The 15,660-nt window shown below is 37.4% G+C and overlaps 1 protein-coding gene across 6 annotated transcripts in view; it reads right to left on the bottom strand.

The window, feature by feature from the left end:
- CCDC138 (coiled-coil domain containing 138) overlaps window positions 1-15,660 on the bottom strand; it is a 129,753-nt gene that overhangs the window by 64,735 nt on the left and 49,358 nt on the right. For all 6 annotated transcript variants that reach the window (XM_044263799.1, XM_044263802.1, XM_044263801.1 and 3 more), the window contains one exon: window positions 5,083-5,199. In XM_044263799.1, the coding sequence (XP_044119734.1) occupies window positions 5,083-5,199 (117 nt within the window). The remainder of the gene's footprint in view (window positions 1-5,082; window positions 5,200-15,660) is intronic.

Here is a 15,660-nt window from a genome sequence, read left to right as displayed (position 1 = left end):
GGATAAATGAGGCAGAAGAAAGAATTAGCGATATAGAAGATCAAATGACAGAGAATAAAGAAGCTGAGCAAAGGAGGGACAAACAGCTACTGGACCATGAGGGGAGAATTCGAGAGGTAAGTGACACCATAAGACGAAACAACATTAGAATAATTGGGATTCCAGAAGAAGAAGAAAGAGAGAGGGGAGTAGAAGGAATACTGGAGAGAATTATTGGGGAGAATTTCCCCAATATGGCAAAGGGAACGAGCATCAAAATTCAGGAGGTTCAAAGAACGCACCTCAGAATCAATAAGAATAGGCCCACACCCCGTCACCTAATAGTAAAATTTACAAGTCTTAGTGACAAAGAGAAAATCCTGAAAGCAGCCCGGGAAAAGAAGTCTGTAACATACAATGGTAAAAATATTAGATTGGCAGCTGACTTATCCACAGAGACCTGGCAGGCCAGAAAGAGCTGGCATGATATTTTCAGAGCACTAAATGAGAAAAACATACAGCCAAGAATACTATATCCAGCTAGGCTATCATTGAAAATAGAAGGAGAGATTAAAAGCTTCCAGGACAAACAAAAACTGAGAGAATTTGCAAACACCAAAACAGCTCTACAGGAAATATTGAAAGGGGTCCTCTAAGCAAAGAGAGAGCCTACAAGTGGTAGATCAGAAAGGAACAGAGACAATATACAGTAACAGTCACCTTACAGGCAATACAATGGCACTAAATTCATATCTCTCAATAGTTACTCTGAATGTGAACGGCCCAATCAAAAGACACAGGGTATCAGATTGGATAAAAAAACAAAACCCATCTATATGTTGCCTACAAGAAACTCATTTTAAGCCCGAAGACACCTCCAGATTTAAAGTGAGGGGGTGGAAAAGAATTTACCATGCTAATGGACATCAGAAGAAAGCAGGAGTGGCAATCCTTATATCAGATCAATTAGATTTTAAGCCAAAGACTATAATAAAAGATGAGGAAGGACACTATATCATACTCAAAGGATCTGTCCAACAAAAGATCTAACAATTTTAAATATCTATGCCCCCAACGTGGGCGCAGCAAACTATATAAACCAATTAATAACAAAATCAAAGAAACACATCAACAATAATACAATAATAGTAGGGGACTTTAACAGTCCCCTCACCGAAATGGACAGATCATCCAAGCAAAATATCAACATGGAAATAAAGGCCTTAAAGGACACACTGGACCAGATGGACATCACAGATATCTACAGAACATTCCATCCCAAAGCAACAGAATACACATTCTTCTCTAGTGCACATGGAACATTCTCCAGAATAGATCACATCCTCGGTCCTAAATCAGGACTCAACCAGTATCAAAAGGCTGGGATCATTCCCTGCATATTTTCAGACGACAATGCTCTGAAGATAGAACTCAACCACAAGAGGAAGTTTGGAAAGAACCCAAATACATGGAGATTAAACAGCGTCCTTCTAAAGAATGAATGGGTCAACCAGGAAATTAAAAAAGAATTGAAAAAAATCATGCAAACAAATGATAATGAAAACACAACAGTTCGAAATCTGTGGGACACAGCAAAGGCAGTCCTGAGAGGAAAATATATAGCGGTACAAGCCTTTCTCAAGAAACAAGAAAGGTCTCAGGTACACAACCTAACCCTACACCTAAAGGAGCTGGAGAAAGAACAAGAAAGAAACCCTAAACCCAGCAGGAGAAGAGAAATCATAAAGATCAGAGCAGAAATCAAAGAAATAGAAACCAAAAAAACAATAGAACAAATCAACAAAACTAGGAGCTGGTTCTTTGAAAAAATTAATAAAATTGATAAACCCCTGGCCAGAATTACCAAAAAGAAAAGAGAAAGGACCCAAATAAATATAATCATGAATGAAAGAGGAGAGATCACAACTAACACCAAAGAAATACAAACTATTATAAGAACATACTATGAGCAACTCTACGCCAACAAATTTGACAATCTGGAAGAAATGGATGCATTCCTAGAAACATATAAACTACCACAACTGAACCAGGAAGAAATAGAAAACCTGAACAGACCCATAACCAGTAAGGAGATTGAAGCAGTAATTAAAAATCTCCAAACAAACAAAAGCCCAGGGCCAGACGGCTTCCCAGGGGAATTCTACCAAACATTTAAAGAAGAACTAATTCCTATTCTTGTGAAACTGTTCCAAAAAATAGAAATGGAAGGAAAACTTCCAAACTCATTTTATGAGGCCAGCATCACCTTGATCCCAAAACCAGACAAAGATCCCATCAAAAAAGAGAGCTATAGACCAATATCCTTGATGAACACAGATGCGAAAATTCTCACCAAAATACTAGCCAATAAGATTCAACAGTACATTAAAAGGATTATGCACTGCAACCAAGTGGGATTTATTCCAGGACTGCAAGGTTGGTTCAACATCTGCAAATCAATCAATGTGATACAACACATCAATAAAAGAAAGAACAGGAACCATATGATACTCTCAGTAGATGCTGAAAAAGCATTTGACAAAGTACAGCATCCCTTCCTGATCAAAACTCTTCAAAGTGTAGGGATAGAGAGCACATACCTCAATATCATCAAAGCCATCTATGAAAAACCCACTGCAAATATCATTCTCAATGGAGAAAAACTGAAAGCTTTTCCGCTAAGGTCAGGAACACGGCAGGCATGTCCATTATCACCAATGCTATTCAACATAGTTCTAGAAGTCCTAGCCTCAGCAATCAGACAACAAAAGGAAATTAAAGGCATCCAAATCGGCAAAGAAGAAGTCAAACTATCACTCTTCGCAGATGATATGATACTATATGAGGAAAACCCAAAAGACTCCACTCCAAAACTGCTACAACTTGTACAAGAATTCAGTAAAGTGTCAAGATATAAAATCAATGCACAGAAATCAGTTGCATTTCTCTACACCAACAACAAGACAGAAGAAAGAGAAATTAAGGAGTCAATCCCATTTACAATTGCACCCAAAACCATAAGATACCTAGGAATAAACCTAACCAAAGAGGCACAGAATCTGTACTCAGAAAACTATAAAGTACTCATGAAAGAAATTGAGGAAGACACAAAGAAATGGAAAAATGTTCCATGCTCCTGGATTGGAAGACTAAATATTGTGAAAATGTCTATGCTACCTAAAGCAATCTACACATTTAATGCAATTCCTATCAAAGTACCATCCATCTTTTTCAAAGAAATGGAACAAATAATCCTGAAATTTATATAGAACCAGAAAAGACCTCGAATAGCCAAAGGAATATTGAAAAAGAAAGCCAAAGTTGGTGGCATCACAATTCTGGACTTCAAGCTCTATTACAAAGCCGTCATCATCAAGACAGCATGGTACTGGCACAAAAACAGACACATAGATCAATGGAACAGAATAGAAGGCCCAGAAATAGACCCTCAACTCTATGGTCAACTAATCTTTGACAAAGCAGGAAAGAATGTCCAATGGAAAAAAGACAGCCTCTTCAATAAATGGTGTTGAGAAAATTGGACAGCCACATGCAGAAAAATGAAATTGGACCATTTCCTTACGCCACACACGAAAATAGATTCAAAATGGATGAAGGACCTCAATGTGAGAAAGGAATCCATCAAAATCCTTGAGGAGAACACAGGCAAGTGTTCTCCTCAAGAACCTCTTTGACCTCAGCCGCAACAACATCTTCCTAGGATCATCGCCAAAAGCAAGGGAAGCAAGGGCAAAAATCACCTATTGTGATTTCATCAAGATGAAAAGCTTTTGCACAGCAAAGGAAACAGTTAACAAAACCAAAAGACAACTGACAGAATGGGAGAAGATATTTGCAAACGACATATCAGATAAAGGGCTAGTGTCCAAAATCTATAAAGAACTTAGCAAACTCAACACCCAAAGAATAATCCAATCAAGGAATGGGCAGAAGACATGAACAGACATTTCTGCAAAGAAGACATCCAGATGGCCAACAGACACATGAAAAAGTGCTCCATATCACTCGGCATCAGGGAAATACAAATCAAAACCACAAGGAGATATCACCTCACACCAGTCAGAATGGCTAAAATCAACAAGTCAGGAAATGACAGATGCTGGCGAGGATGTGGAGAGAGGGGAACCCTCCTACACTGTTGGTGGGAATGCAAGCTGGTGCAACCACTCTGGAAAACAGCATGGAGGTTCCTCAAAATGTTGAAAGTAGAACTGCCCTATGACCCAGCAATTGCACTACTGGGTATTTACCCTAAAGATACAAACGTAGTGATCCGAGGGGGCATGTGCATCCGAAAGTTTATAGCAGCAATGTCCACAATAGCCAAACTATGGAAAGAACCTAGATGTCCATCAACAGATGAATGGATCAAGAAGATGTGGTATATATACACAATGGAATACTATGCATCCATCAAAAGAAATGAAATCTTACCATTTGCGACAACGTGGATGGAACTAGAGCGTATCATGCTTAGCGAAATAAGTCAAGCGGAGAAAGACAACTATCATATGATCTCCCTGATATGAGGAAGTAGTGATGCAACATGGGGGCTTAAGCGGGTAGGAGAATAAATGATACAAGATGGGACTGGGAGGGAGACAAACCATAAGTGACTCTTAATCTCACAAAACAAACTGTGGGTTGCTGGGGGGAGGGAGGTTGGGAGAAGGGGGGTGGAGTTATGGACATTGGGGAGGGTATGTGCTTTGGTGAGTGCTGTGAATTGTGTAATCCTGGTGATTCACAGACCTGTACCCCTGGGGATAAAAATATATTATGTTTATAAAAAAATAAAAATAAAAAATTTCAAAAAATAAATATAAATAAATAAAAAATGACCAAATAGAGTGATACTTACTTTACAGTTTTGAAACTCAAAAAACAATGTTGCATATTAAATCAAACCTAGGGCTCTGAGAAATAATATTTATAAAAGGAGAAAGTACTGAATAAAGCAAAGGCAGAAAATCCTGTAATATAAACAGAACAAAGGAAAATAAACCTATAAAAGAACAAGATCAAGACAAATAATACTGTTCAGTATTAATACTAAAAGATAGACTACTATTAATGAATTACCTGTGTTCCCGCATCTAGCTGTCTTAGAGACCAATATATAAATTTTACAAAAGGCTCATGAAGTTTGGTATTCACAAAAGGCATCCACTGTAGCTGCTCTGTCATCACAGGCAAAAGCTAAAGATAAAATGGCAGAAGTTATAAATGCACAGTAATGTTAGATGGTGAAAGTCAATTACCACAATTCCCCCCAAATTTCTTTTTTCAAAAGAAAAAAGTTCTGTAATAAAAATCCTCACTTTGAAACCAAATGCAACACAATACAGAAATATATATTTGAAATTTTAAATATGTACATCCTTTAACCCAGCACATTAGTCATCAAAGATTTTAAGGGAATGAAGCTGTATAGACATTCCCTGGACTTCAAATGGACAAATAAATTTATAATACATATATAACCATAAAAATGGTAAGAGAATCTGTATTTAGGTGATAAAAGGTTACCAAAGGGCAAATGTAATCAGATCCCATTTATATAAAATATCTGTACGAATTTATATTGAAAGAGATATATGAAAGAACGTTTTTAAAAAACACTCTGAGAGCTCTGCCTTCAGCTTGAAGTCTGCTTGAGATTCTCTCTTCCCCTCCCACTGCCCCTCCTCCCCACCCTTATCCCTGCTCACAAAGGTGGGTGCACTTGCACTGTCTACAATGAATAAAAAATAAAGATATTAATAATAAAAATTTTAAAACTGAGATAATACTTTATTCTTTTTTTTTTAAAGATTTTATTTATTTACTTGACAGAGATCACAAGTAGGCAGAGAGGCCAGCAGAGAGAGGGAGAAGCAGGCTTCCCGCTGAGCAGAGAGCCCGATGTGGGGCTCGATCCCAAGACCCTGGGATCATGACCTGAGCCGAAGGCAGAGGCTTTAACCCACTGAGCCACCCAGGCGCCCCAATACTTTATTCTTAATATGTCTGTCTTGCACAAATATCTTAATAATTAAAGTCAATTGGTAAAAATAATCAACTGTTTAAAAAAGATGTCTATGAAAAAACACCACATCAAAAGTATATCATTTTGCTAAAAGATTTTAAGACCATAAAGATATTCTATGCCTTTGATGGAATACTACTACTTCCGGTATATTTGCCTAAGAAAAACACCTATAATACACCCCACCTCGAAAAGCACAAGTACAAAAATACTTAAAGTCACATTCTCTGCAAAAACAAAAATGCAGAGGAAACTTAATTACCTAGCAATAAGGAAATGGTTAAATCATGTATATATCCACTCAGGGAACTAAAGATTGTGAACAAGAGAAATATTAATAATAAATTAAGCAAAAACAATAAAAGCTAGGATACAAAATCATATGTAGTTTGATCAAGAGGTATGGAAATAAACACACGAGTTTGGAAGGATATATCTGACCTTTCATAGTACCATCTAGGGACTTCTGACCACTTTCTCCTTTAGAAATACTGGCTTCTCTGACACCAATTTCTCCTACTTTTCCTTCTACTTCTCTAGTCACTATCTGTCTCTATGGTTGGTTCACTGTCACGCACCTGGTCATAAAATGTTGGGATTCTTCAAATTTAGTATTAACTCATAGAGACTGATTCCCATATTTACATATTGTTATGCATCCCTTTAACATATCTCTCTGTATCTCTCTTCCCTGGCTCTGGTCCCTTACATCAAAACCTAGCAGACATATCCATTTTGGTATCACAAACTGAGTTTGTCCAGAATTTATCAGATGAAGGAGGCTCAAACCCAGATCTACTCCAGTATTTATTTTAAGTGAATGCTACTTATATTCACCCAGTTTTACAAAAGTTAAGAAACCTGGGAGCCAAGCTGGACACAAAAATTTATATACCATATCCATTACAAAGTCTCATCTATTTTACCTCAACAGTCTACTCCTGATTCCATAACCACGATTCTAACAAAAATTACTATCTTCTTTCATCCAAACTACTTAGGAGTTTCCTAAATGTTCAGCATCTGCTCTGGCACCTTCAAACCTATTTCCATGTAGCAGCCAACAGGATCCTTTTAAAGCATAAACCTGATGCTATTTTCTCCTTAAAGGTCTTCACTGGTTTCCTACTACTTAGTTATCATTTTCTGGAATGAAATTTGAAGCAAAATTGAAAAATTAGAGACACCTCAAATTGAAAAATATCTAACCTGTACTTTTGTGGGTGAATGGAATTTAGCAACTACTTAATCTCTCTTAAGGCCATAACTCCAGTAAAACATTATATACTTAATCCCTCTCACCCTATATTTTAATATGAGATTTCAAACTGGGGAAGAGTGCACCTGGGTGGTTCAGTTAAGCATCTGCCCTCCAGCTCAGGTCATGATCCCAGGGTCTTGGAATCGAGTCCTGAGTTGGGCTCCCTGGTCATCAGGGAGCCTGCTTCTCCCTCTTCCTGCTGCTCCCACTGTTGTGTGCAGGCGCTCTCCCTACCAAATAAATAAAAATCTTTAAAACTGAATCAAAGTGATTTAGGGTGCCTATCTGGCTCAGTCAGTAGAGCACATGGCACTTGATCTTGGGATTGTGAGTTCAAGTACCTAGCTGGGAGGAGGGAAGAGGGGGAAGAAGAAGAAGAAAGAAGGAAGAAGGAAGGAGTAGGAGGAGAAGGAGAAAGAGGAGAATGAGAACTTTGTCATATAGGTTATATAACACTAAAAGGAAGCACGCAAAAAAATTAAGAATGTGAGATACTCAACTGAGTCTGACTCTCCAACAAGTTATTTGTACAAAATATGGGAGGCAAGAAGGATGGTGCAGGAAGTGAAGTATCCCAAGTTTAAAGAGACTTGGGAAATATTAAGACCAAGAGAACCACCAAGGGATGGTTATAGTTTATTTTTGTTGTGGTGAATTTACTGTTAATAATTTTATAATTCACACAACATAAACTTCCCCTATTTAAATGTACAATTAAATGATTTTTAGTATATTCACACAATTGTTAAATCATCATCACAGTTAGTTTTAGAACATTTTCATCATCTACTCCCCCAAACCCCTAACATTAGCAGTCACCTCAATATTTTCCCCAACTATTCCAGCCTGAGGCAACCACTAATCTGCTTTCCTATATACGTTTACCTTTTCTGGATTTTTCATATAAATGTCATCATACAATATGTGGTCTCTTGTGACTTGCTTCTTTCACTGCCAGTATCTTCAAAATTCATTCATGCTGTAGTATGCATCAAATATATCATTCCTTTTTACCACCAAATGCTACTCCATTGTATATACAGATCATCTTATTTATCCATTTGTCCACTGATGGACATTTGGGTTGTTTCCACTTTTTGGCTATTATGAATCATGCTGCTATGAACATTCATGTATAAATTTCTCTGTGCACATATGCCTTCATTTCTCCTACTTAGGAGTATAACTGCTGACTTATATAGTAAATCAATGTTAAATCTTTTCAGGAAATGCCAGATCATTTTCCAAATGTACTACATGATTTTACATTTTCACCAGCAGTGTATGAGCTTCAATTTCTTCATTCACATTTTGGCTACAGTTAAGATTATTATTCTTTTTTAATCTTAGCCATACTAGTGGGTAGGATATATCAACGTGGTTTTGATTTGCATTTCCCAAATTAGTAACGTTGAACAAAATTTCATGTGCTAATTGACCATTTGTATGATTTTTAGAGAAATGTCTAATCAGATCCATAGTGCATTTTTATTTGGGCTTTCTTTTTATCACCGAGTTACAAGGCTTTTTAAAAAATATTTCAGATGGAAGCCCCTTATCAGATATGTGATTTAAAAAATATTTCCTTCATCAGTAGGGTTGTCTTTTGACTTCCATGATGGTATCCTCTGAAGCACAAACGTTAAAAAAAAGTTATCTCAGATTTTTTTTATTAGTTAGAATTTTCTCAGCAATAGAGGTTTGTCTGTCTTCTGTTCGGTCTCAACAACAGTCAGCATTTATTGGACATGTGTTTTTATCAAGGCACTATAAGGGGCTAGGGCTGCAGAGATGTAGAAGTCAAACTGGCTGGCAAGGCCCCCAAAGATCACCATGCTTCAACCCTGCTTTCTTCTGTCTGCCCATTTCTCTGTTCACACCTGGTACTCCAGCCATCCTGACCTTTTGTAAACAATTAAAATACACTGCTCTTTTCCCAATTCCATGTTTTCTCACGTTATTTCCACATTCCCCATGACTAAAATGACTGACAAACTGAATATATCTAAGGTGTATAATGTGATATCTTAGTATAGGCATGCACTGTGAAATGACTACCACAACCAAGCTAATTAACATATCCACAGTTACTTTTTTTTCCCTTTGGGAGGTTGGTAAGAATACTTAAGACCTCTGAGGTGTGAGGTGAGCTCTCACTGTAGTTTTGTTTTGATCTCTACTTCTCAGATTATCTATGATACTGATTTTTTCATATACCTATTGGCTATGTATGTATCTTCTTTAGAAAAGATTTCTATTCATGGGGCACACCTGGGTGGCTCAGTCAGTTGAGCACCAACTCCTGATTTTGGCTCAGGTCATGATCTCGGGGTCATGGGATCAAGCCCCGCATGAGGCTCCATGCTCAGGGGAGTTTGAGATTCTCTTTCCCTCTGCCCCTCCCCACCCCGCAGTGTGCATGCGCTCTCTCTAAAATAAATCTTTTTTAAAAATGTCTATCCAGGTCTTTTATCCATTTTTTAATCAGTTAAGTTTTAAATTCTGATAAAACTCAATTTACCTTCTTTCTTTGGTTCCTTGTGCTTTTGTCATATTTAAGAAAACACCACCAAATCCAATGGCACAATTTACTTGTATGTTTTTGCCAAAGAGTTTTGTACATTTTACCTCTCATGTGTAGGCCTTGGATGCACTGTGAGGGTTCATTTCTGGATTCTCAATTCTAGCCCCTTGACCTATATATATCTATCCTCATGCCAACATTACATTCTATTCATTACTGTATCTTTGCAGGAAAACTTAAAATCAGGAAGTCCTTAAAATCAGTGAGTCCTCCAACTCTGTCCTTTTTCAACCTTCTTTTGGATATTCTAGGTCTCTGGCATTTCCATAAGAATTTCAGGAGAGGTTATTAATATCTGCCAAGAAGCCAGCTGGGATTTTATAAAAGTTACACTGAATACATAGATCAGTTTAGGAAGTACTAGTACACTAAGTATTCCAAACCATGAATAAGGATGTCATTCGATCTTAATTAGATCTTTTTAATTTTTCAGCAATATTTCACAGTTTTCAAAGCATGAGTTTTACACTTCTTTTGAAAACCTGATTCCTAAATATTTTATTCTTTTTGGTGTCACTGAAAATGGAATTGTTTTCTTAAATTCATTTTCAAATTGTTCATTGCTAGTGTATATATACACAATTGACTTTTTGAATAGTGAACTTGTATCCTTTAACCTTAATTTGTGTATTAGTTTTAGTAGTTTTTTAGTGAATTTCTTAGGTTTTTATATAAATGAGATTGTATCATCTGCAAATAGTTTTACTTTCTTTCTACTCTGGATGTCTTTATTTCATTTTCTTAACTAACCACCCTGGCTACAACCTCCAGTACAATGTTGAATAGAAGAGATGAGAGTTAAGTAGTCTCTTGTTCCTAATTTTAGAGAGAAAGCATACAGTTTTTCTTCTTTAAGTATAATGTTAGCTGTGGAGGTTCTGTAGATATGCTTTTCCAGGTTACCTCTAGCATTTCACTGCTTTTATCATAAAGGTATGTTGGACTGTCAAATATTTTTTCTGTATCTACTGAGAAAATCATGTGACTTTTGTCTTTATTCTACTGATATCATGTATTACGAGCTGATTTTTTTTTAAGATTTTATTTATTTATTTGACAGACAGAAATCACAAGTAGGCAGAGAGGCAGGCAGAGAGAGAGAGAGGAAGAAGCAGACTTTCCGCAGAGCAGACAGCCTGATGCGGGGCTCGATCCCAGGACCCTGGGATCATGACCTGAGCCAAAGGCAGAGGCTTTAACCCACTGAGCCACCCAGGCGCCCCATGAGCTGATTTCTAAAGGTTAAGTCAACCTTACATTCCTAGGAAAAAATATACTCAGTTATGGTATATAATTCTTTTTTATGTGGCTAGATTCCATTTACTTGTATTGGATTGAGGATTTTTGAGTCAGTAATCAAGAGAGATTGGTTTCTAGTGTTCTTGTGATATATTTGTTTGGTTTTGTTATCATGGTAATGCTGGCCTCATAAAATGAATTGGTTAAGTGTGGGACCCTTCTCTGTTTTTGAAAAAAGTTCATGAAGAATTTTTATTAATTTTTAAAATGTCTGGTAGAATTCACCAGTGAAGCAATTTCACCAAAGAAAAGAAGGCCTTTTCTTTGAAGGTAGGCTTTTGATTAATTTAATCTCCTTACTTGTTACAGATCAATTTAACTTTTCTGTTTCTTCTTGAGTCATTTTTGATAGTTTCTGTCTCTCTAGGAATTTGTTACTTATCTATTTTATTAGTCTATAATTATTAGTAGTATTTCCTTATAAACCTATCTATAGGCTGATAATATATCCACTTTTATTCCCAATTTTAGTAATCTTGGATTGGCCTCTCTTCAGTTGGCCAATCTAGCTAAGGGAAATATTAAAAGGGGTCCTCTAAGCAAAGAAAGAGCCTAAAAGTAACTGACCAGAAAAGAACAAAGACAATATACAGTAACAGTCACCTTACAGGCAATACAATGCCACTAAATTCATATCTTTCAATAGTCACCCTGAATGTAAATGGGCTAAATGTCCCAATCAAATGACACAGGGTATCAGACTGGATTAAAACAACAACAACAACAAAAGACCCATCGATAAATACTGTCTGCAAGAGACTCATTTTAGACCCAAAGACACTTTCAGATTTAAAGTGAGGAGGTGGAAAACAATTTACCATGCTAATGGAAATCAAAAGAAAGCTGGGGTAGTAATCATTGTATCAGATAAATTAGATTTGAAGCCAAAGACTGTAGTAAGAGATGAGGAAGAACACTATATTGTACCTAAAGGGTTTATCCAGCAAGAAGATCTAACAATTTTAAATATTTATGCTCCTAACATGGGAGAAGCCAATATAAACCAAACAAAATCAAAGAAACACATCAACAATAATATAATGATAGTAGGGGACTTTAACACCCCCCCCTCACTGAAATGGACAATCTAAGCAAAAGATCACCAAGGAAATAAGGCTTTTAAATGACACACTGAACCAGATGGACATCACAGATATAGTCAGAACATTCCATCCCAAAGCAACAGAATACACATGCTTCTTTAGGGCACATGGAACATTCTCCAGAATAGATCACATCCTGATTCACATATCAGGCCTCAACCAGTACCAAAAGACTAAGATCATTCTCTGCATGTTTTCAGACCACAATGCTTTGAAACTAGAACTCAATCACAAGAGGAAAGTTGGAAAGAACTCAAACACATGGAGGCTAAAGAGCATCCTACTAAAGAATGATTGGGTTAGGGTGCCTGGGTGGCTCAGTGGGTTAAGCCGCTGCCTTCGGCTCAGGTCATGATCTCAGGGTCCTGGGATAGAGTCCCACATCAGGCTCTCTGCTCAGCAGGGAGCCTGCTTCCCTCTCTCTCTCTCTCTCTGCCTGCCTCTCTGTCTACTTGTGATCTCTGTCTATCAAATAAACAAATAAAATCTTAAAAAAAAAAAAAAAGAATGATTGGGTTAACCAGGAAATTAAAGAAAAACCAAAAAAATTAAAAAAAAAATTCATGGAAACAAATGAAAATGAAAACATGACTGTTCAAAATCTATGGAGCAAAGGTGGTCCTGAGAGGAAAGTATATAGCAATATGAGCCTTTCTCAAGAACTAAGAAAGGTCTTGGGGCACCTGGGTGGCTCAGTGGGTTAAAGCCTCTGCCTTCGGCTCAGGTCGTGATCCTAGGGTTCTGGGATCGAGCCCCGCATCGGGCCCTCTGCTTGGCAGAGAGCCTGGTCCCTCCTTCTCTCTCTCTGCCTGCCTCTCAGCCTACTTGTAATCTCTGTCTGTCAAATAAATAAATAAAATCTTAAAAAAAAAAAAAAGAAATAAGAAAGGTCTCAAGGACACAACCTAACCCTGCACCTAAAGGAACTGGAGAAAGAAGAGCAAAGAAAACCTAACCCCAGCAGGATAAGAGAAATAGTAAAGATCAGAGCAGAAATCAATGAAATAGAAACCAAAAGAACAGTAGAACAAATCAATGAAATTAGGAGTTGGTTCTTTGAAAAAATTATTAAGACTGATAAACCCCAGGCCAGACTTATGAAAAAGAGAAAGGACCCAAATTAATAAAATCATAAATGAAACGGGAGAGATCACAACCAACACCAAAGAAATACACACAATTATAAGAACATAGCATGAGCAGCTGTACGCCACCGAATGTGGCATGGAATATGAAAGAAATGGATGTGGAAGAAATGAATACATTCCTAGAGACATACAAATTACCAAAACTGAACCAGGAAGAAATAGAAAACCTGAACAGACCCATAACCAGCAAGGAAATTGAAGCAGTCATTAACATCTCCCAACAAACAAGAGACCGGGGCCAGATGGCTTCCCAAGGGAATTCTACCCAACATTTAAAAAATTAATACCTATTCTCCTGAAACTGTTCCAAAAATAGAAATGGAAGGAAAACTTCCAAACTCATTTTGTGAGGCCAGCATTACCTTGATCCCAAAACCAGACAAAGACCCCATCAAAGGGAGAATTACAGACCAATATCCCTGATGAACATGGATGACAAAATTCGCACCAAAATTCTAGCTAGTTGGATCCAATAGTACATTAAAAGGATTATTCACCATGACCAAGTGAGATTTATCCCTGGGCTGCAAGGCTGGTTCAATATCCACAAATCAATCAAAGTGATACAATACATTAATAAAAGAAAAAACAAGAACCATATGATCCTCTCAATAGATGCAGAAAAAGCATTTGACAAAGTACAGCATCCTTTCTTGACTAAAACTCTTCACAGTGTAGAGATAGAGGTTACATACTCAGTATCATAAATGCTATCCACAAAATGCCCACCACCAATATTATTCTCAATGGGGAGAAACTGAGACCATCCCCGCTTAGGTCAGGAACACAGCAGGGATGTCCAGTGTCACCACTGCTATTCGACATAGTGCTAGAAGTCCTAGCCTCAGCAATCAGACAACAAAAAAGAATAAAAGGCCTCTGAATCAGCAAAGAAGTCAAACTGTCACTCTTTGCAGGTGATATGATACTTTAGTGGAAAACCAAAAAGATTCCACCCCAAAACTGCCTTATTACAAAGCTGTAATCATCATGACAGTATGGTACTGGCACAAAAACAGACACAAAGATCAATGGAACAGAACAGAGAGCCCAGAAATGTACCCTCAACCCTATGGTCGACTAATCTTCGACAAAACAGGAAAGAATGTCCAATGGAAAAAAGACAGTCTCTTCAACAAATGGTGGTGTGAAAAATGGACAGCCACATGCAGAGGAATTAAACTAAACCACTTTCTTACCCTACATACAAAAACAAAGTCAAATGGATGAAAGACCTAAATGTGAGACGGAATCCATCAAAATCCTAGAGGATGACACAGGCAGCAACCTCGTCAATGTCAGCCACAGCAACTTCATCCTAGACATATCGCCAAAGGAAAGCAAAGACAAAATAAACTATTGTGGCTTCATCAAGATTAAAAGGTTTTGCACAGCAAAAGGAAAAAGTCAACAAAACCAAAAGACAACTGACAGAATGGGAGAAGATATCTGCAAATGAAATATCAGATAAGGGGCTAGTATCCAAAATCTAGAAAGAACTGCTCAAACTCAACACCCAAAGAACAAATATTAGAATTTATCAAACTCAAACACCCAAAGAACCAGTCCAGAACAGGCAGAAGACATGAACAGACATTTCTCCAAAAAAGACATCCAAATGGCCAACAGACACATGAAAAAGGGCTCGACATCACTTGGCATCAGGGAAATACAAATCAAAACAATAATGAGATATCACCTCACACCAGTCAGGATGGCTAAAATTAACAAGTCAGGAAATGACAGGTGTTGGCGAGGATGCAAAGAAAGGGGAACCCTCCTACACTGTTGATGGGAACGCAAGCTGGCACAGCCACTCTGGAAAACAGTATGGATGTTCCTCAAAAAGTTAGAAATAGAGCTACCCTTTGACCCAGCAGTTGCACTAGTGGGTATTTACTCCAAAGATACAAATGTAGTGATCTGAAGGGGCATCTGCACCTGAATGTTTATAGCAGCAATGTCCACAATAGCCAAACTATGGGAAGAGCCTAGATGTTCATCAATAGGCAAATGGATAAAAGCAGATGTGGGGTGTGTGTGTGTGTGTGTGTGTGTATACAATGCTTTGAAACTAGAACTATACATACACATATGTGCACATAGTGGAATACTATGCAGTCATCAAAAAAGAAATCTTGCCATGTGCAATGACATGGATGTTATTAGAGGGTATTATGCTAAATAAAATAAGTCAATCAAAGAAAGACAATTATCATATGATCTCACTGATATGT

The sequence above is a fragment of the Neovison vison genome, chromosome 8 (assembly GCF_020171115.1).
Source record: "Neovison vison isolate M4711 chromosome 8, ASM_NN_V1, whole genome shotgun sequence".
Classification (NCBI taxonomy): domain Eukaryota; kingdom Metazoa; phylum Chordata; class Mammalia; order Carnivora; family Mustelidae; genus Neogale; species Neogale vison.
This window is presented reverse-complemented; position numbering and strand designations above follow the sequence as displayed.